The 20,866-nt window shown below is 40.7% G+C and overlaps 3 protein-coding genes across 6 annotated transcripts; 2 read left to right on the top strand and 1 right to left on the bottom strand.

Annotated features, from left to right (window-relative positions):
* Window positions 1–84: 84 nt before the first annotated feature.
* On the bottom strand, window positions 85–7,972 carry cdkn3 (cyclin dependent kinase inhibitor 3). 4 transcript variants are annotated; one of them, XM_007561862.2, is made up of 9 exons: window positions 7,862–7,972; window positions 7,482–7,590; window positions 7,207–7,262; window positions 7,079–7,123; window positions 6,387–6,609; window positions 5,353–5,384; window positions 5,166–5,269; window positions 4,992–5,091; window positions 85–381 (listed from the first exon to the last, which is right to left on the bottom strand). In XM_007561862.2, exons 2-8 carry the CDS (start codon window positions 7,556–7,558, stop codon window positions 5,002–5,004), a joined length of 627 nt encoding a protein of 208 aa, XP_007561924.1. In that variant the 5' UTR covers window positions 7,559–7,590; window positions 7,862–7,972; the 3' UTR covers window positions 85–381; window positions 4,992–5,001. The 4 variants fall into 4 exon arrangements, with proteins under 4 accessions (XP_007561924.1, XP_007561923.1, XP_016531797.1 ...); XM_007561861.2 differs by lacking the exon at window positions 85–381 and having other exon boundaries at window positions 4,688–5,091; XM_016676311.1 differs by lacking the exon at window positions 85–381 and having other exon boundaries at window positions 4,688–5,091; window positions 7,482–7,570; window positions 7,862–7,967.
* LOC103144799 (protein cornichon homolog 1-like) lies at window positions 2,432–4,591 on the top strand. The gene is made up of 3 exons (XM_016676313.1): window positions 2,432–2,623; window positions 2,721–2,864; window positions 3,614–4,591. The coding sequence occupies exons 1-3, from the start codon at window positions 2,553–2,555 to the stop codon at window positions 3,639–3,641; spliced, it is 243 nt and encodes an 80-aa protein (XP_016531799.1). The 5' UTR covers window positions 2,432–2,552; the 3' UTR covers window positions 3,642–4,591.
* A 1,182-nt stretch (window positions 7,973–9,154) lies between the features above and the next one.
* LOC103144798 (uncharacterized) lies at window positions 9,155–19,660 on the top strand. Its single transcript, XM_007561938.2, has 16 exons — window positions 9,155–9,216; window positions 10,056–10,202; window positions 10,504–10,612; window positions 10,786–10,830; window positions 11,790–11,954; window positions 12,043–12,143; window positions 13,045–13,169; window positions 13,769–13,889; window positions 13,988–14,126; window positions 14,217–14,321; window positions 14,412–14,501; window positions 15,724–15,869; window positions 16,560–16,652; window positions 16,757–17,438; window positions 18,795–18,901; window positions 19,465–19,660. The coding sequence occupies exons 1-16, from the start codon at window positions 9,155–9,157 to the stop codon at window positions 19,562–19,564; spliced, it is 2,337 nt and encodes a 778-aa protein (XP_007562000.1). The 3' UTR covers window positions 19,565–19,660.
* The last annotated feature ends 1,206 nt before the right edge of the window (window positions 19,661–20,866 follow it).

Below are 20,866 nucleotides of genomic sequence, written 5' to 3'. Positions count from 1 at the left end.
TCTTTCATTTTGCACCAGTCAGTTTAGACACCTTCCTGTCACATTTGGGAAAATAATTCAAAAAACCAAAACGCTGAAATTTTCTGCAATGTAAATTTTTTTTTTTATTTTTTCTTGTGCGGTGGATTAAGTAGTGTCACTTTAACAGACATGAAAAGGCTTTTTTTATATATATATATATTTTGGTACAGAAAATGTACGCATCTACTTTTTTTTTTAAAGCTTAAACACAGGCTTGTGTATTTTTAAAGATTTTAAGCCGAGTTGTGTTGTTACCTGAACCTTTTGGTTTATTTAAAAGATCAAAGAAGTGATATACTACTCTTTTAAAGTGCAGCTCTTGGAGAGTTAAAAATCACTGAATGCAGATGTTTACAGATTNAAAAAAAAAGCAAAAACATGGATGCTTCTTCTAAATTGCGTTGGTCTGTTGGCAAAGTTTTGTCGCTGTACTGGGACAAAATGTGACAAAGTAAAAGGGGAATGAATACTTTGACTGGACACGGCTCCCGTCCAGCAGATTGTTGTAAGGATCTCCTGACACATCGCGTTTGGCGAGACAGTGAAGCTACGGGGAGAGCAGTGTGTGTAAATATTCAGCGGCTCTGGCTTATTGATGAGGCGTTAGCTTTTGACTGAAAAGACTGGCAAATGCTTAAAGCATGCATGATTTCTATTACAATCAACCCTTTGTTTGCTTATGGTTTTACAGATGGTAGTTCAGTCAACTCTCCATGTGTTGGACAAAGACATAAATTAGTTGGTTGGATGATCTTCAAGGCTTTCAAGTTACCAGCTTAACCACATTCTTCACTGAAATACACACACACAAAGTATTTTCCTCACGAATTGGAGGTTGCAGTTTGAGCCACTGTTTGTCCGATGTAAGCTGCTGTATGTGAGCTCAGAGTTGGCTCCAAGCTACATCACCTGTGGTTCTGAACAGATGGCGGCAGAATCCCACCCACCTCTCTCCAGCTCAGCACTATTTAAAACCTCTGATTGGCTAGAAATTCTCCACAGGAGGAGGAGTTAGTGTAGAGGAAAAAAAAGTCAGGCTCCACATACCTGTAACCCATGGCGTTCTGCATAGTCTGGTATGCAGGCTTTGAGCCCAGTTTGAACCCGTTTGGGGTTATCATCCCCACCCCCCTCCGTCTGTTCAGTTGTGTCGTATTTGGCAGCGCAGTGCAGATCCTGCACATTCCCCACGCCCCACACCTGTCATTCTGCGGGCCGTTGGTTTGGCTCCACTTGCTGTATTTTTATTTTATTTTATCCCACCCCCCAAATGCATGGCTTCCATGTGGTGCTTCCATCTGCCCCCTTGAACCCGACGCTCGACCCGACCTCAGGCACGCTGGCTGCATCGACGCCGCTCGCGCTCGCAGCATGGTTCTCAAACAATGTGCTGTTGCAAAGCGGGACGATGTGCGGATTTGTCGTCGCTGCAGACACGTCGATGTTGAGATGCACCAACGTTGTCCTGAGCAAGCGTCGTCATTTAGTTTAGACGCACAAGGTGATGCATGTCACCGAACCAGGGTGGGAAATAAATCTCTCTGGTCCACTTGCAAGAATCGATCTCTAAACTCTGAAAAGCAACTCATGTTTTTGCCGAAGCTTAAGACTTAAAGTTTTATCACGATATTTTGTAGTAATGTTGTGATAACGATAAAAGTGCTAACTAGTTAATTATTTTTAGGTAATGGCTATGGCTGAATGATACAGCAATCATATCCTTACAAACACAAATACTGCTCCTGAAAAACATCCCCATTTGTAATGCGCTACTTTAGGACAGTCATTGTAAAAAATGTGATTTGTATTGATAAATTACTCACAGCAACTGAAATTTATCATATTTTCAAATGTATTGATACACTTTTTGTATAAACATTGGTAAAAATAGTAAAAACTAACAATTCAGACAATGTTGGGGGTTATAAACATCAGTAATTTGAATTTATTGTGACAACGATAAATCAAAATTCTCATCACAAGAAATTTATCATGACACGATAAATGCCCACCCCTAAGCTGTAAGTCAGGGAGGAACTTCACTTTGTGGTTTTTAATCTAAACATTGAAAATCAGATTTTTTCTTTTAATCCAGAATATATTGTGGAATTATCGAATTTGCAAGTGGTAGATCTTGATTTTTCACCCTGTTACTTGGTTAAAAATGGCGTCCGAAGGCTGGGTATGCTGTCACCCCGGCTACATGCATTGTAGCCATACAATCCATCACATTACACCGAAGCTCAGTATTTGTCTTTCCCTCATTTTTATAAATGTCACCTTTTTTTTTTTGTTTTTTTTTTAAGACTGAGTGAGAACACCTCATTCTTTGCTTTCTGAAGACGATTGGTTTTCTTCAGGGAGCTGCAGCGTTCTCCCACGTCGTCCTCTGACTGTCTTGGCTTCCTAATCGTCTCGTTTTGAGCAGGAAGGCAGACTGACCGGCTGTCCCTGTGCTTTGACGTCTCCTCTCCTCTGGTCTGTTTCAGCTGGTGCTGCCAGAGTATCTCATCCATTTCTTCTTCTGCGTGATGTTTCTGTGCGCGGCCGAGTGGCTCACCCTCTTCCTCAACTTGCCGCTGCTGGCTTATCACGTCTGGAGGTGGGTAACCGAGCAACCGGCTGACCGCCGAAACAGGAATCCTCTGCTTCGTTTGTGACTAACAGGTTTATTTATTAATATTTTTGCTGTGCCACAGGTATACGAGCAGACCTGTGATGAGCTGTCCAGGACTCTATGACCCGACTACCATCATGAATGCCGACATCCTGGCCTATTGTCAAAAAGAAGGCTGGTGCAAACTGGCTTTCTACCTCCTCTCATTCTTCTACTATCTCTACGGGTACACAGCTTTTTCCATTTCTCACTTTGACAATCGTACAGAAGCTCTATGCATTGGTTGAACATGCGGCTCTGCAACCTGCGGAGTCACAGCTGGCTCTGAATAACTTTGGCTGAAACTGAAAAGGAGCCAGTTGATGGTTTTAAATACAGATATAACAATTTTAAGGTTTTTTTTTTTTTAAATTCTCCTGCAATATTTGCACTGAATTTTCACAAAGAATGACACACTAAAATTCCCATTAATGTTTTTAGACCTGTTTTCCTTGCCCTTAAAAAAAAAGACACAAAATGCTTGTTCTATAAAGATTACAAGAAATTTCCCAAAGGAGATATTTGTGTTAAAAGTTGTATTTTTTTCAGTCATAAGACCTTTTGCAGCTTTAGTTTTTTTTTTGCCAAAATGGCTCTCTAGGCTATAAAGGTTGCTACCCCTGACCTATCAGATAAAATCTAATTGAATACAGAAGAGGCTTTTTTTTAACTAAAGTTTTAGATTTGTCAAAAACATGAAAGTTGATGTTTCATGACTGTAATTAACACTCCCAGTTTTAACACATGGTAAGAAAATGTTTTTTTTTGTCAAAACTGTAAATTTCCAGCAGATGCATTTAAATTGTGGCAACACCCCGAGTCGTTATTTTGTCAGTCACAGATGTTGAAAATGTTGCACCATCTTACTGGCTGTGGTCATTAGGACCCAGGCGGTTGTGAGTGAACCTGACGGTAATCCTAATCTGTCTCTTCCAGAATGATCTATGTTCTGGTGAGCTCCTAAAGACGTGGAGGGAAACGGACCGAGCCGTACAGTAGATGACCAGACACTATGATCCAAGTGCTGGAACACTGGACCTGCTGGAGACCACTGATGAGCAACACGAGCCGTCATTTCAAGTGGATGAGCCCCCCCGACAAACACACACTCACACACACAGTGCAGAGAGTCATTCTGGAAACTTCTAACCTCTTTAAAGACTATCTTGGTCGCAGCGTTTCCGTCAAAGCACTACAACTTAAAAAAAAATAGTCTGGAAATACGGACAAATTTCAATGGACAAGTTCATCTTTTTTTTTTTAATGCTTGAGATTAAATAAAAATAGTTTTCCATCTTTGCTCCCTGCTTTCGAGTGTTTACAGATTAGGATTTGAGGTTTGTGTGCGTGAATCTAAACGTGTGCTGATCTGCTTTACGGTTTTTTTTCCTTTTTCTGGATTGTAACAGCTGATGTACTCTGACCAGGTAGTTTATTGATCTTGGCTGCAGACAGCTCAGTCTGTTCAGACTAAAGATGGACTGAAGGAATAAAAGACGAGCGTCAACTTGTAGTGAAACATGACGCATGCACCGTCTTATCAGGTTTTTTTTTTTTCCCAATGAATTGTTTCAATATTTAAAATCTACCTGTCCAATATTTAGTTGTCTATATTAATCATGAGGGGATCATGTGTGGTTTATTTTCTGTAAATTTTCCCTTGTAGCTCTGAGTTAAGTGAAAGGCCGACTCGACAGCGATGTATAGAGCTTCAGTAGCAAACTGCTGATGTGCCATACTGTTGAATCGTACCTTTTGATCTGTTTTTGGTTGATTTGAACACAAATAGTCCACGTTGTTAGCATCTCTGGTCTATTTATTGTTTTCTGGATTTTTATACAATTTCCTCTGACATCAAGCACTCCTGCATCTCCAAACTTATTTAGTTCAATAAAAGTTATTTAGCTCAAGCTTTCACTGGTTAGAGCAATGTCTTTCATTTTGCACCAGTCAGTTTAGACACCTTCCTGTCACATTTGGGAAAATAATTCAAAAAACCAAAACGCTGAAATTTTCTGCAATGTAAATTTTTTTTTTTATTTTTTCTTGTGCGGTGGATTAAGTAGTGTCACTTTAACAGACATGAAAAGGCTTTTTTTATATATATATATATTTTGGTACAGAAAATGTACGCATCTACTTTTTTTTTTAAAGCTTAAACACAGGCTTGTGTATTTTTAAAGATTTTAAGCCGAGTTGTGTTGTTACCTGAACCTTTTGGTTTATTTAAAAGCTCAAAGAAGTGATGTACTACTCTTAAAGTGCAGCTCTTGGAGAGTTAAAAATCACTGAATGCAGATGTTTACAGATTATTTTCTCCAGAATCACCGAGACACCGATCTCTCTGTGGAAGCCTCTCTGCTCTCTTTGTAGGCGGCATACTTCTCCCGAAACTCGTGAAGAAAATTGTATTGCTGCAAAAAAACAAAAAAAAACAGATTGATGCATGCTGAATTTCTTATTCATTAAAAATACTATCTGACCTCACCTTCACTGTTTGTATTGCTCCTCCTCCTCTGTGCTCTCTGAGGATCTCGATGGCTTCGCTGGCCGTCATCGTCACCGAGAGCTGGAGCAGCAGGCAGGCGGCGACTGAGTGGGAAACAAATGCTGTGCTGTGAGTTAAGAGAAAGTCCAAACGAGAAGGTCATCACGTGAAAGCAGACTGTCCTCACTTAAAGCGGATCGCCCCAGGCCTCCGTAGCAGCTGCAGGAGGGAAGGAAAAGGCAAAGTCAGTTCAGAACTTCAAACCGCACAGGCAGAGCGCTTCGTTGTGGTTTCTATGGTGACCAGAAGATGGCAGAGGATCTTTACTTACAGAAATATTTCCAAACTATAAAGGTTGGTTTAAAAATAAAATTGGCTTTCATTTCCTCCGATTTAGGATATCATGATGCATCAGCAAAAAAAGAAAACCTCTTACATGGAACCAAGAGAGGAATCGACATCCCTCCTGTCTTTTCACTGTTTACTTCCTGAATTAATTGATTGTAAAACCCTGACTAACGTTCAGGTTCCTGCATGATGAGAATCCTTCTGAAATCTCTGAACTGTTGGATCCTCCAGGTCCTCAAACCAAAATCTGCTGGTTGTTCCAAGAATTGCAGAACTTTCTGGAGCGATGCAAATCGATTTGCTTTTGAGAGTTTTAGTCGAGGATTTTTTTTATTCAAACATGCTATTCCTTAAGATCCTTTTTTAAATATTCTAAATCGGATTTAATTGTATTTAACATTTATTTCCTTTCACTTTGTGTTTTCATTCAGTATTTTAGTTTTTATGCTACCGTCTTTTTTTTTTTTTATTTGCGAGGTGCTGTATAAATTCAACCACTGCTGCCTAGAATTTTTTTGGTTTATTTAAGTAAGTTACATTTTCCTGTGCTGAGTTTTAATTTGTCCAAAGATTGCCTTTCATCAATGAGTTAAATAATTGTGGGAAAGCGGTAAAACACGCAAACCTTGGAGAAGCTGTTTGTTAATCCACAAGTTGTTGGGCTCCTGAAAAGGTTTTCATGCCATATTTTACATTTTCTCCCATTTTTATAAATGTAAAAACAAAGCAATGGATTTGGACGAGCTTTACCTTTCCAAGCTACTCATCGAGTCTCTGAGAGGTAAGTGAACAAACTTCAGCGTTTGGAGATCTTTTCCACTCAACATTTCAAATACATCCCTCATGTAGCCCGTGTGTGTGTGTTGGACTCACTGGACCATCGTTCTCCTGTTCCTCTCGAGGCAGACCTGCAGCTCGTCCAGGATCTGGCAGCACTGCTCCAGCTCGGGAACGTCTCCGTCGGGGAACGGCGCGTGGTGCACCGTGAAGCCGCGTTGCTCGTAGACCTCCAGGAGCGACGGGACCCTGTACCTGCTCAGTTCCCCTCTAGTGCACAAAACAAACACATCCTGCACCCCCTGGTTCTTCAGCTCATCTGGTAATGGCAAGGAATGCAAGTTCGTTTTAGACAAATTTGTCATTTTCCACTACTGAGTAAAAAGATTAAAAGCTGTGACGCCCATCAATAGAATAACAGCATAAAACACATTACTCAATGCAGTATTTAACTTTTATAATAAAAAAAATACTTTGTTTACATAATTGTTGAAACTATCACCATGTTCTGACAGCACAGTATGAGATTTGTGAAATAAAAAACTGTTATGGTGAGTTGTTTAGTAGCATTCACACAAGTTTGATTGACAGCACTAAGACCCTCCTCCTGGCTCTGCTTGGTTGTTTGGAGCAGTGCATTTCTCCAGAGCACAGGAAGGAGATGGATCTTTTCACAGATATTCTGTGGTAATAGTTCAAATATGTAAAAAATACATATTTACACAGAAAGTTGTATTCTGCAGCTTTAATGTCTGATCTGAGAAAAGATTCCTCAAAAACTGCCTTACCAACATCTCTTTGCAGGGACCTGCGAACATCTTTATACTTGCAACCTGGAATAAGAAGAAATGTATTATGTCAAAAAAAAAAAAAGTCTTTGTCCTAAAATAGACCTTTCAGATGAACATGATTTTACCTGGCAGTGCACATATTCCAAGGTACTGTGAGCACTCAACTATGGACAGAGGTAACCTGAAACCCAGTCAAAAATATTACAGGATAATGTTTTTTAAAAAGTCAGAATATTGTGTCTTCTAGATTCAGAGGGAGTATACACAGGACAGTTTTTAGATTTTTACTTCCACTTCTGCTTTGTGTCAATGACAAAATTACTGAAAACCCATTTAAATTTGTGGCCGTAACGAGGAGCTTTAGAGGGGCGGATAATTTTGCGTGTTTTGCTTCATATACCAGCTCATATGGAGCGGAGTCAGCTGCTCTTCTTCCACATCTTCATCAGAGGAAGAGTCAAACTCGGTCTTTCTCATGTCTTCAGACGCCTTCGAGAGAAGACTGGGTACTGTAAAACAATAACAACCACAGTAGGTTTCACAGAGTCAGACATGTTATATCTACCTTATTCTGAATTATTCAAAAGGCTTTTTTGAAGTTCTAATAAAACGCCAGACGGTACTATTTCTCACGTGCTAACGTCAGCTATCATTCCTACGTCATTTTAAAAAAGTTTAAATTCAGCTACTAAAATAATTATTCACACAACAGTCCTTAACAGCAAGCAGTTCTACAGTTTTTAAGATTTAAATGTGTATATATATGTATTTATTCTCCACCTTCTTCGCTCTCTTCGTGTCCGGTGTTTTGACAGCCAGTTCAAGTGCTACGATTTTAAAACGCTACAAAGCTATCGTCCAATCAGATTCAAGAGCTGACTCTTAACTCCGCCCACCGCAGCGCAACAGCCCGTAGTGGCGTTCGATTTATATTGCTGGGTCAAGCAAGCGTGGGCGGAGTGAAGACGACAAATCTCGAAGACTGTCTCTCTCTCAGTGGCGCCCAGTGTCGGTCCTGGAGGGCCGGCATCCTGCGTGTTTTAGTTCTCTCCCTGGTTTAACGCACCTGGATCAAATGATGGCTCATTAGAGGCCTAAGAAGAACACTGACATGCTGAAATGGTTGTTGCTGCCAGCAGGGAGAGAACTAAAACATGCAGGATGCCGGTGGCCCTCGAGGACACCCCTGCTCTAAAACTAAAGTTGTGAACAACCAGCCTAAATTTTATATTTTAAATGTAAAAATAAAAAGAGAAACATCCTATACGATGCTAACTATTAAAACAGAGTGGGATTGTTGTGAATATTTTTACTTGAAAAGCTCTCTGCGTCCACAATGTACAAGTTTTCATATTTGCCGTTCACAACTATAGAATTATGTTTTGTCACATTTTATATCACTCATAAGAAATATGAACTCCTTGCAAAAGTATTTACATCCCTTTAGTTAATGTGACAAAAAGTCAGCAGGGTTCCAGCCTTTGGCTGTGAAGTGAAGGGAAAATCATGAGTGTACTTGTATTGAGCCTCTTTACTCTGGTACCCCCCTGGTCAAATGTAGCTAAATTTCAGAAAGTCAGCTATATGTAAAATAAAAATCTTAATATAAATATAGATTTTTTTTTGTGAAGTCTCAGAGGTTTGTTAATCAGAAAACAAACTAAGGCTCCACATCATCCCAAACACACCACTCTGACCTTGAAACATGGTGGTGGCAGCATTATGCTGAGGGATGCTTCTCTTCAGCAAGGACAGGGAAACCAGTTGATGAGATTGTCATTGAATTTTGGAGGAAACAATTGAAAATGCAGCCAAGGTTCACCTTGTAGCAGGGTGACCCCAAAAACACGGCCAGAGATGCAATAGATCAAATTAAATTCATTTAATGGAGTGGCCCAGTCAAAGTCCAGACCTATTTTCAATAATAACCCTCCATTCTTTTACTTCCACCTCACAAATATTCTCTATTTTGTGTTTTCCTACATTTAAACTCCCCCCAAAATGCATTTAAATTTGTAATTTAAATGCATGTGGAAAAGTACAATAGAAATAAAGCTTTTGCAAAGCACCATAATGTCTGACACATGGTTTCCAGATCCATCAGGGGTCTGCAACCTACGGTCCCGGAGCCACAAGTGGCTCTTTTGACCTTTCACAATGACTCTTAATAACTTTGGATAAAGAAAAAAAAAAAAGATAGCTAATGTTTTTAATTTTATATAACAAATGTAGCTTTTTGGGTTCGCAGCAATATTTATTTGCACTGATTTTCCCACAAAGACTGGCACTGAAAGAGAGGCGGTAATATCTTGTTTCTGGATCTGATTTTTACAACAGTGTATTGGGCAGCTGTAGGTAGAAAAAGAACAAAAGAATAAATAGAGTTAGAACTCAAAAATTTTGAGATTAACCTCAGAAATTTTCTAGAAAAAAGAACATTTCTGAGCTCCAGAAGACAGAAATTTACAGATTTGAAGATTTTGTTTCAAGTTGTTCCTAGAAAATTACTGAAATTAATCTAAAATATTCTCAGTTAAGTTTTTTGTGTGTTTTTTTTCTATCTTCAATGTAGATTTTCTCATCATTAGGTTGGAATTGATATGCTTTTTTAAAAGTTTCATTATTTTCTATCCCACCAAAGGAAAAAAAGATGCATCCCTTTTTTTTTTTTTTTTTTTGTAAAATTTTATCTTTACCTTTATTTTAAATCCTAAACGTAAAAATAAAATGGTGGTTCTTTAAAACTATGAAATTCCCTGTATTTCTTATATTTATCTAAAATTCTTTGTCAAAACTCAACATTTTGCAGCTCTAAACCAGTTTCATTTGTCTGGCCTGACAGTAAAAGTGGCTCCAGGTTGGAACGGTTGCAGACCTCTGATCTAGTCGATCCTCATAGAACAATCATAGAAAACAACAGACGACCTCCAGCCCTCTGATTTGCAGCGTGCTTCGCATCCTTCCTCTGAGGCAGCTACAAGCTCTGCCTCCTCACAGGAGGAGACCTGCTGTGGACACTGAGCGGCACCAAGAGCAGCACACGACACACAACGCCTAAAGACTCCAGGACCGAGTGCACATTTTTCAAACTGGATGGAGAAGCAGAAGAACGTGAAGCCAGGTGAGTGTTTTCCAACTCCTTCTGCAACACAAGTTATTTTCATTTGAAGTTTTAGTTGAGAATAGCTGGACGGTTGTGTGTCGTTTACATTATAACGAGGATTTTTCAAAGTTTTGAGTGACGTTACAGCCCATATGATTACTAACATATGGGATTTGATCAGTTAAAACATCACCTGCTTTCTGCTGGGTTTTACTTTTAACGGCTGTTTAAATGACAAAATGTTTGGCTTTTTGTTTTTTTTTTTATTGAATTTAATTCGACGCGTTTCTCCGGGTTCTGCCTGCCCTTCTGTTTGCAGATTTCTAAGGAGGGATCTTGGCTCCTGCACCATCTCCCCCTGCGGCTCTTTTGGCTCGCTCAGCACTTCCTTAGCAGAGGGTCTGCTGGCAGGAGCAACATCTGAACAGGTAACACAAACACAAGAACACGAGGAGCAAAGAGACAATAAATCCACCTTTTTGAAGTGGAAGTGGCTTTAGGCAGGCTTTCATCCCTGAAGCCGTCAGACGGGCTGCTCAGTTTGTGCTCGTCAGTCGCTGCGTGTTTGCAAACAGGCTTGTTTGTGTTTCTCTCTGCAAAGGTCATGAAGCCCCAAGAGGCAGAGCTCGTCTCTGAAATCTCAAAGGTAAATTTCCCGTCGTCAGCCGAGCTCGGTGTGTTTAAAGAGACGGTACACGGTAAATCCTTCCATCGTTGTATTTGTCTAGTGGCAGCAAATGCAGCCTCTCCAGTGAGCAAGATCGTTTGATTGTAGCTTCATTTTATAAGTGAACGCCACAAAGTTCAACGTGTTTTATTGAAGAGGCAAATAACTGGTTGATAATTGTTAAGGGGAAGGAAATGAAATGTTTCAATATTTTTCTCTAAAAATAAGACATAAGACAGTTCCTGTCTTTGGAAGCACATCTCAACCCAATTCACACATCTGGACTGTAATTCTTAGTCAAATTTAGTTTGAACTTTGACTAGGTCATTCAGACATCAATGTACTTTAATCTAAGACATTTCATTGTGGTTCTGTCCGTTTGTTCCTGGTCTAGTTCAGTGGCTCTTTTGGACATTAGCTTTGACCCAGTTCATGTCTTTAAACACGATGCAATATTTCCACAAAGAATGACACTAAAAAGTTTTAGATCTGTTTTTCCTTGTCATTATGATGGAATCGTCATTTATTTAATATGCATCCATTTTATGTTTATCTTGATTTTAAATCCTCAATATAAAAATGAAACACTGGTTCTTAAAAAAAATTAGAAGAAATCTAAAGAAGATAGTAATCTAAAAAAATTGACTTTTTTGTCACGTTACTTAAAAAAATCATCATGTCTCAACATGGAGACGCTGTTTATATTGATACGGTAGTTTTTATTTTTGTTGCTTTTTTTTACTTTGGTGTGATGTAAAATAAAAACCATGCATCATTTTCTTTTCATTCCCATTTCATTAACTACTTTACATTGTGTTTTATTTTTTTTTTCCACATTAAAATCTTATAAAACACATTGAAAGTTCATGGTTGTAACAGGAACCGTTTCAGAAAAGATCAAGCCACTGTAGCGTCATGTTCACCGTGTGCCTCCGTAGCTACAGTTCATGGTCACAGAACTGAAGACGGGCTTCACCAGCGCCCTGCTGGAGCTCGGTCGGATCCAGCATGGAGACTCGCACCTGAGGGAGGAGCTGGAGGAGAACCGGAAGAGCTGTCAGAAAAAAGCTTTCCGCTTGGAGGCGCTGGTCGAGTCGCTGAGGGTGAGGCGGGACGTAGCCGTCCGTCCAGCGCACGGCAACAGGGATCAATGTTTGACTGTGACTGGGCTTTTTTTTTTTCCTCCCACAGGAGGAACTTGGAGTACTGAGGAGTCAAATTGTGCAGCTGTACAGCAACAGGCCCGGACCCGAGCCGGACGGAAAGAGCCTCACGTCCAAACCAAGAGAAAGGTACAACGGATAAGAAACCAGGAATGTTCACTCTGGCTTAGAAGGGCGGAAATCCAGACAGGCATTTTGAGCAGGATTCTGATTTTTAAGGTTGTTCTTTATGTCATACAGAGGGTCTGTCACGATAACAGACTTTGCTGGGCGATAAATTGTTCCAGACGTTATCACAATAAACGATGATATTGTTGTCGTGAGACGATTTTTAATTAATATAATTGTAATGGCATAAATAAATAAATAAATAAATAATAATAATAATAATAATAATAATAATAATAATAATAAAATACATTTTCAAATATCACTAAACTTTAAATTCTAATTAACATTTAGCACTGGAACTGGAAGACATTTTAAATCTCCAAAATAAATAAACAAAACAACAGAAACAATAAATAAAATTAAATACAAAGTCTCGGTAAACAAAATTATCCTCCAAAAAGACTTTTGTATCGTTTTTGGCAGAAAGAGAAAAACAATAAATCACGCCAAGGGAAGTTACTGAGTTTGTTTTAATTTATCATGTGATTAATTGATATATCGATTATTGTGACAGGCCTAATTTTCATATATCTGTCATATATTATGCATTATATAATGCATTACATTATTATAAGTATTATATGTGCACACACATATGCAATGTGTGTCCTTAAGACTATTACTACTAATTGCTATTTATTGTGTTAATTTATTTATTTACTTATTCTTGATTTTTTTCTTGTGTGCTATCCTTACCTTATCTTATCTTCTAAGGCCATAGAGAAGGATTTTTAATTTTTAAATGTTTTCAGATTGGATAAATGCAGCAGGCAGCAAAACGTGTGATATTTTTAATCACTGAAAAAATACGTCAGACCAGCTGAGAATCTCTCTCCATCTGTCTCCTGTCTGTTTCCAGCGATCCAGCAGAGCCAGCCGGTGTTTGTGAGTGTTGTGCTCCTCCACCAGCCTGCCTGTCCAGAGGGAAACTGCTCCTTCACTGCTTCCTCCAGGGTCTGAAGGCCGGGCTGAGCGAAGGAACAGGTCAGCCCCGAGGTTCTGAAATGTTCTGCTCCATTAAAACAATTTTTTTGGGGGGAAGGGCGCATTTAAAAGCTTTCTAAATGGGATTCAACCAGAGCCGGAATACAATTTGGATTCAGCCCTGAGCAGGATTTTATTTGGGGTCCTACTGCACCAAACTTCTAAAAAAAAACAAAAAGAAAACACAAATAAAAAAATAGAGACTTCATGCCTTTTCATTAGCTTGTTTTCCTCATACAATTACTGTAAATTAGACTACAAAGGTTTTTCTGGGTAAAGTTACAATCAATTTATTAGTTGTTTTTTTTTCTTAATTCTGAGTTATTATTCAATTTTTTTCTTAATCCTTCAAATTGAGGCCCTTAAAAGATAAACTACAAATATTTATTTTCAAGTTGTAGTTCATGTGTGAGAAACCAAGCAGCGCCCTCTGCTGGCCAAACAGCCTCTTTGCAGCCATTCCTGGCCTCCGTGTTTCACATAAGGCCTTTGCTCTGTGTGCAGACTGGACGCTCAGCTTCCAAAGTGAATAATGATCTGAACAATGAATAATGAAAATGAAATATTCCAACACCAGACTTCCACTTCTTGCTGCGCAGATGCTCGACACCAGGTGGCCATGCAGCTCCTGCACTCTGAGTGGGAATACGTGTCGACCCTGAACCAGCTGTACGACAAGTACAAAACACCGCCAGCTCACCAGACCACCGGAGAGCCGCAGTGAGTCCCGCCTCGGGTTAAAACGGTGTTAAAACCGGAGAGAAAGTTTCTGCTTTGCTCTGTGTGACTGAGGTTTTCCCCTCTGTCGTGTGGCCCAGTCAGACGTATGTGAGGTTCGTGGAGCAGCTCCTGCAGCGACATGTGCTCTTCAGGAACACCCTGCAGGAGAGGTTATCCGCCGAACACTGGAAGTCTCTGGTCGGCGACATCCTGGTGCAGCTCATCGGCCAAAACGACGTGAGATCTTCCCTCTTCCCTCTTTTTTTTTTAAAGTCACTTCCAGACATTTCCGGCTGCAAGCTGCTGACTTTGACTTTGGTTGTCCAGACAGCTTTTTCAGATATGTATCTCGGATACACGACGACGTTGGCGTCGTTCCTCTCACTCGAGTTCAACCGGCTCAATCAGCAAGGGAAAAGCCTCCAAACACAGGTAGGTGACGTGTGACAATGTGCTGACCTCACACCAGGCACAACTGGGAGGACATGGTCACCAATGGCAACTTTCTGGTGGTTCCCACAGAGCAGCCAGATGGAGAGAGAGGAGATAAAACTGCTCTCTGTGCTGTTGGCTCCTGTTGCTAGGATTCACAGCTACCTGAGTCACATTCAGGTGAGTTAGCGAGAGTCAGAATTGAACTTGAATGTGTTTTACGTGATTAGATCAACACAACATTGTGCTTAAAGGGAAATTAAATATCGCTGTGACTCATATTCATTCAAGACCATCCAAAGAGTTATTGTAGATCACCTGTAGCGGTCTGTATTACAACGAATTTGAAAAAAGCCTCTGACTGGAGGTACTCTGCTTTTCTATGAAAATATTACAATGCAAATTCAGAAACGCGTGGCATGCAGTTCTGTTCAGCCCTCACGAGTCAATACCTTGTGGAACTGCTGAAGAAGAAGAGTATCCCCCACACCATGACCCTGCCACCACCGTGTTTTACTTTTGGGAGGGGCGAGTTTGGATTGATGTGCAATTTTAATTTAGCTAGCGTTTTGAAAACAGGCTACGAGGTTCAGTTCTGGTCTGATATGAGGAGAGTCGTCCGCTGTGTCGTCTGTAAAGTGACTTCATCTGACTTTCTTTAAAAAGTGCGTTTCCTAATGGTAAGACTAGTACAGGATATTTGTGCATCCTTAGAGAGTCTTAAAAAGCCTTAAAGTGATGCGTCTAAGTATTAAGGCCTTAAAAATGTCAAATTCATTTTAAAAACCCGAGTTAGCCTTAAATACGCTAAGCACAAGTCTGAAATTTAGCCGTGGCAGGACTATTTAATCTTTTATGTAGTTTTGTTTTTTTGTGGCAGTAATTTGCGGCTTGTGCAGACATCTTCAGTGTCTTGATGCGGCGGCAACTAGCTGCTACAAAACTCTGCTAGCTAGTTAGCAGGCTTTTTTGCATCTCTCATAGGTAAGTGTATTATCACTTGGTTGGACAATATTTGTTTTTGCCACTGCCTCACTTTTGTTCCCAGCCAACATGAGTAAAGGATCTCTCAATTGTTCCTTATATTTATAGTTCTTTTGGTCTTAAATTTCCTTCAGGCTGACCTTAAAAAAGGTCTTAAAAAGTCTTAAATTTGGCTCGCTGAAATCAACAGACCCCCTGTAATATCTACAGATTCTATTGATGAAGTTCACTGGGTTTCATAAAACAAACAAAAGAGTAAAGTCAAAGTCAATCCCAGAATTCAGAATACATGAGTTTGTGGTTGCAGTATGAACACGGGAAGGGATTTTTGCAAGCTAACGTACTTACAACGATGCCTAAATGTCAGCTATTTTACAACTGACTTAACTTACAATACTTCCTTACGTTCCTGTTGAAGAACCTGCTGCAGTGGACCGGTAAGGAGCATCCTGACTGCAGCCTGTTGCTGGGGTCTGAGAGAGCTCTGAGGAGCGTTTTGTCCCGCTGCCACGTGATCTTGGAGGAGGACGTTCGATGGGAGGAAGACGAGGAAGCTGGGCAAAGGTGAGGGAGTACAACAGGACAGAAGATATTCAGTGTTTTGAAAAGTTTATATGGTCTTTATTTGGGGCTTTCCTGATGTTTTTGGGCCACTTTGTCTACGGTGGAATGATGATGCACCATACAACAAAACTTGGTGCTCGAGTCTGAATTTAGTGTGGAGTTATTTTGAATCCTTTGACTTTTAACTTCCAGAGACCAACTAGCTGAGTGGTGATGTTAAACTGTCTCCACTGTGGACAGGAACACTTCCAGTCCATGACTGACTGGAGCTTTGGTGATTCCAGGATTGATCTTGAGCCTCTTGACCGATTCCCTTTCATATTAAGTTGGGTCAGATGGTTGAAACGGGGAGCTACAGCTGGACATTGAGTCCAAATGCACTTTAAAACTGGATTTGGAGATGGCAAGTCAAACTTCTCCAGTGGCTTCGACCTCATTTCATTTGTAACAGTATGAATTACGAATCAAGGCTGGGTTCATGGCAGGAATCCAACCAATTTGAGGTCATTCTACCAATTCTGCCTGGATGAATTCTGCATGTTTAATCAAACAATATTCATTCTGTAAGTTTGATAATGTGTGAATTAGAGAAAGTCATGTGTTTTGTTTATTAGATTTAATTTTTGAACTTAAGTATTTAAATGTTAGCCATAATTTGTTGCTGAGAGATTCATCCCCTGACGTGAACAGCGCCCCCTGTGATGCTGCAGTCGCTGCGTCCTCCGGAAGCTGCTGCACCAGGAGCCAGCAGATAAGAGAGGAGTCCAGCTCTGCTGCTCAGAGGTGTGTAGACCTCGGCGTTTCTTGCAGTGGCTTTGACATTTTTAACGATTCAAATCGGCGTCCAAAAGCGGGATTTCCCTGCTGAAAGTTCTTTTTTGTCTCAGAGATGTCCAGCTGGCTGCTCCTCTCACCAACGGGGTGGATGGCGGTCACTCCATGCGCCTGGAGTGCTGGTCCTGCAGCCCGGTGAGGAGGAAGAGCTTCCTGAGAGACCGGGCCGCCCTGAGGCAGCCCGTCTGCCACTGCGGTCATGCGTGCTGCTCTCTGCTCGCTCCGGACGCCGTGGGATGGGGAGAAAACAGCGACTCGGGTCAGGGCACCTTCAGCCAGCCCACTGTGAAATCCGCCAACGACCCGGAGACGACGCACGCAAACAGCGAGACGGACGACACCTCCGCCTTTGACTATTCCTCCGTCACCTCCTGCAGCCCGGATGGCACCCTGCGCAGGGAGGTGGTGGACACCAACAGTGGGGAGGACGAGGACGACGAGGACGAGGAGGACAGCCAGGTGCCCGTGCTGCTGAAGCCCTCATTCAGCCGGCAGCAGCAGGAGCAGCCGGTGCCGGCGGGGGAAACCAGAGGCAGAACTGTGTGTGTGAGGTGGCAGATTCCCAGGTTCACCCCTCACCCTCCTCTCAGGAGCCCTGCAGGGCTGCATGCGGACGGACCGACGCCTTGCCTCATCAGCTCCTTTGGGAAGAGACTGGTCAGCCTGAGGAAAGGGTCGCCTCCTCCACATCTGAAAAGTGCCTTCAGGCCCATCTGGGACGATCCATCCAAGCAGGTACTTCAACGTTTTGCTTGTTTGGATCCAACGTCTGCCTTGCTAAAGGACTTTTAGCTGCAGAATGTTTTAATTTTCATATCTTGTCGCTGATCCTGAATTAGAGTCCTGGACTTGGTCAGTCTAAGATACGAGTATGCTTTGATCAAAGTCATTCCACTTTTTGGCTCCGTTTTGTGCATCTATCACATAAAATCCCAAGAAGCAACACTGTCGCTTATGGTCACAATGTGACAAATTTCAGAAAATTCTGGATATATTAATACTTTTGCACTTTATCTATGAAAATCCCCACTGCTGGGAATAAAAAGCCATTGGAGTGGATTATAACTGTGCTTTAGACATCAAACTTGATCCTCAAATCCACATTTTAGATGTTTCTCTGCTTCTACACATGTAATGAAATTGAATGGGCTCCAAAAGGACTTCTGCTGAACTTTATGCCAAGCTGATTGAATCGTGTCACTCAGGTGTGTTGGAGCAGGTGCATTTCAAAACCATGATGGACGGTGAGTCCCGAGGACTTTAAGGAACATCCTGTGATGGGGAAACCATGAATGTTAGCTTATTTGGTCTTTCTAACTTGGACTTAGGTATGGGTGTGTGTGTGTGTGTGTGTATGTGTGTGTGTGTGTGTGTGTGAACCAGGTTCTTATGTCCTATTTCTGCCAACAATGTGGGGACATTTTCTCGGTCTCCATGAGGGAAAAGACTGTTTTTGATTTAGAGGTTAGGTTTGGAGCTAAGGCGTGAATTGACTTTTGGTGAGAGTGAGGCATGTGATGGTTAGACTGTAGAAACTGAATGGAAGTCAATGTAAAGCCCCTCCAAAATACAAAAACATGACTGTTTGTGTGTCTTTGTGTAATGTGTGGCCTTGTTTTTGATACGGTGTAAGGACCATTTTCCTAACAAATACTAGTTAGTGAGGAGCGACTGCTGTTAAAATGCTGTTTTTGGGTTAGTTGTTAGGTTTAGGGCCAAAGTTTGAATTGAGAGGAAGTTAGGTTTAGCATAAGGGTCCAAATAAATTACAAATGAACAGAAGTCAATGCAATATTCGTGAAAATACGATGACAAATGTGCGTGTGCACGTCACACACCACTAAACCCAATCCCCAACGCTCCGCGATGCAAGAAGAAATGGCGATTGTGTTGAGTTTGGCTCCCCCATGTGGCCAAAAGATATAACCGCAAAACAAAATCAGATTAGTTTTCAAAAATCGATGAATTTATAAAACAATAACTTAACGCTTATTCTTGTGTTCTAGTTCAGATAAAGCACATTGACATAATGAACCCTGTATCTGACGTCCTTCCTCTGTTCCTTTAAATGTGAACGACCGTCTGGATCAGGCCGATTCCGCTCCAGAGAAGGACAGCAGACCTGCTGGGTTCGTTCCAGTTCCAGCTCCAGTCAGGAACAACTTCCAGGCTTTCGCTCCCAGCAGGGAAAACCTGAGGTAACCCCAGTGATAAATGATGCACTGGCTTCACATGGAAGATGAACTACTGTGCGATTTTATAGAAAAAAAATAATAAAAAATTACAGATTGTATTTGAACTTTTAGTTCATAACGCAAAGGTGTGTACACATGTTTTAATGTCAATTCTCTCAAACAAGTAAGAAATACAAATAGTTTATGCTAATATATTCATGTCAAAATAAATTGTAGATTAACATGTCGCTTCTGGGATCATTCTGGATGGATAGTTTTTCTATTTGTCCAGTTAAAATGGTCAGTTTTTATTTAAAAAACAAATATATATATAGATATATATATCTATATATATAGATATATATATACATATATTTATATATTCTCAGTTTCCTGGATCTGACCATATTTTTAAACACTTCACACATCATACGTGTAGATGAGGTCACAACGATCATTTGGTTTTATGTGATATTGTTTGTTGCATCATTCCGTGTAGGAAGAGAAACATTTCAAATGCGACATTTACGGTTCTGAGTGAAAATAAACCAACCTGAACTTGGTGCTTTGTGTCTTTTTGTCCTCAGACCTGCGCCTGCTCAGCAGCGAGGGACCTACGGACCAGCCGTGGACGGGGGAGGACTGTGGGACAGTGAGGACAGCGAGGGACCTTGCAGCACAGTTTGACTTTTTGCAAAAAAAAGAAAAAAAAAAAAAAAAGGCAAAACATCTAGATGCTCTTCATTTCAATAAATTCATTTGAGATGTTTTGTGTGAGCAACAAAATTGCTGGTCTGCCTCTGTGATCTCCAGCTCGAAGGGATTTAATGAAGTCAAATATTTGCTAAAATGGCCGATGCTTCATAGCTGGGACTGCATAAGTTAGAATAAAATAAAATCACTTAGTGCTTTATTATCATCTAAAAACTATAAGTTAAGCCCCTTAGTTTGAATCCGTTTTTCTAACCAGACGGCCAGTCTGACAGGCTAAGAAAGAAAAAAAAAAAAAATTGCGGCTCTGGAGGAGCTGCAGCTCAACTTGACCTTTAAGGAAGAGCTGGAGGAAAAAAGCAGCTTATTGGAAAGGAAATCATAGGAAGTTCAGTTTGCCACGTTTACATTTATAGAGAAAAACTGAACATATGAACACGGTAGTGGCAGCATGATGGTCTGGAGAGTTTTTGGTAGCACCTCATTTGAAGGTGTGTGCATAGCACTGACATGACTGTCGTAAACATGATATAACACCCGTTATGGAGTCTTTATGAATGTTTACGACTGTCATGAAGTGTCATTCTGCAAATCACATTATTAATGCAAAGTTGATAATTTTAATGCAGATTTTAATAGAACTTTGCATTAAAAGTGTCATTATTTACCGAATTCACGTCATGACAACATTCATGAAGACTCATTTGTGTTTGTAACAGGTGTTATATCATGTTTATGACAGTCTCACGTCGGTCCTTCAAATAGTGCTACCAATTTTTCTTCCAGCCGTGATGGTGACTGGAGGATGGATGAAAACAAATACAAAGGAGACCTGGAGAGAAATCTGCCAGGACTCGATGACTGGCCTTTCCTTCCCGTTTCTCTGCACCACTTTGCTTTGGCCTACAACAGGAAGCAAGAAAACCTGAGAAAATGTCAACTTTATAGTTCCAGTACATAAAAGAAACAAATGAGAAATAAGTGCTTCAGTACAAAATAAGACTGGGTGATTTATTAATCTCATCAAGATCATTAATACAAAGCAGTTAAAAGGCCACATACCATCAAACAAACTGATTGCTGGATCAAGCTGTTACAGTGCCATCAACAGAGAACTTAATAGTTATTTTGAGGGGTGGGTGGATGTGAGAGGGGCGGTTTGAAACAACAAAAGAAACCTTGGTAAGATCAACCCCATCAATACTGACACGGGGAAAACGAAGACAAAACGACAGAGTTCTCACATGAAACCAGAATGAAAATCCTCCCAAACACCGC

The sequence above is a fragment of the Poecilia formosa genome, unplaced genomic scaffold, assembly GCF_000485575.1.
Source record: "Poecilia formosa unplaced genomic scaffold, Poecilia_formosa-5.1.2 Scaffold131, whole genome shotgun sequence".
Taxonomy (NCBI): domain Eukaryota; kingdom Metazoa; phylum Chordata; class Actinopteri; order Cyprinodontiformes; family Poeciliidae; genus Poecilia; species Poecilia formosa.
Note: the sequence above shows the minus strand (reverse complement) of the source record. Positions and strands in the feature narration are given on the sequence as shown.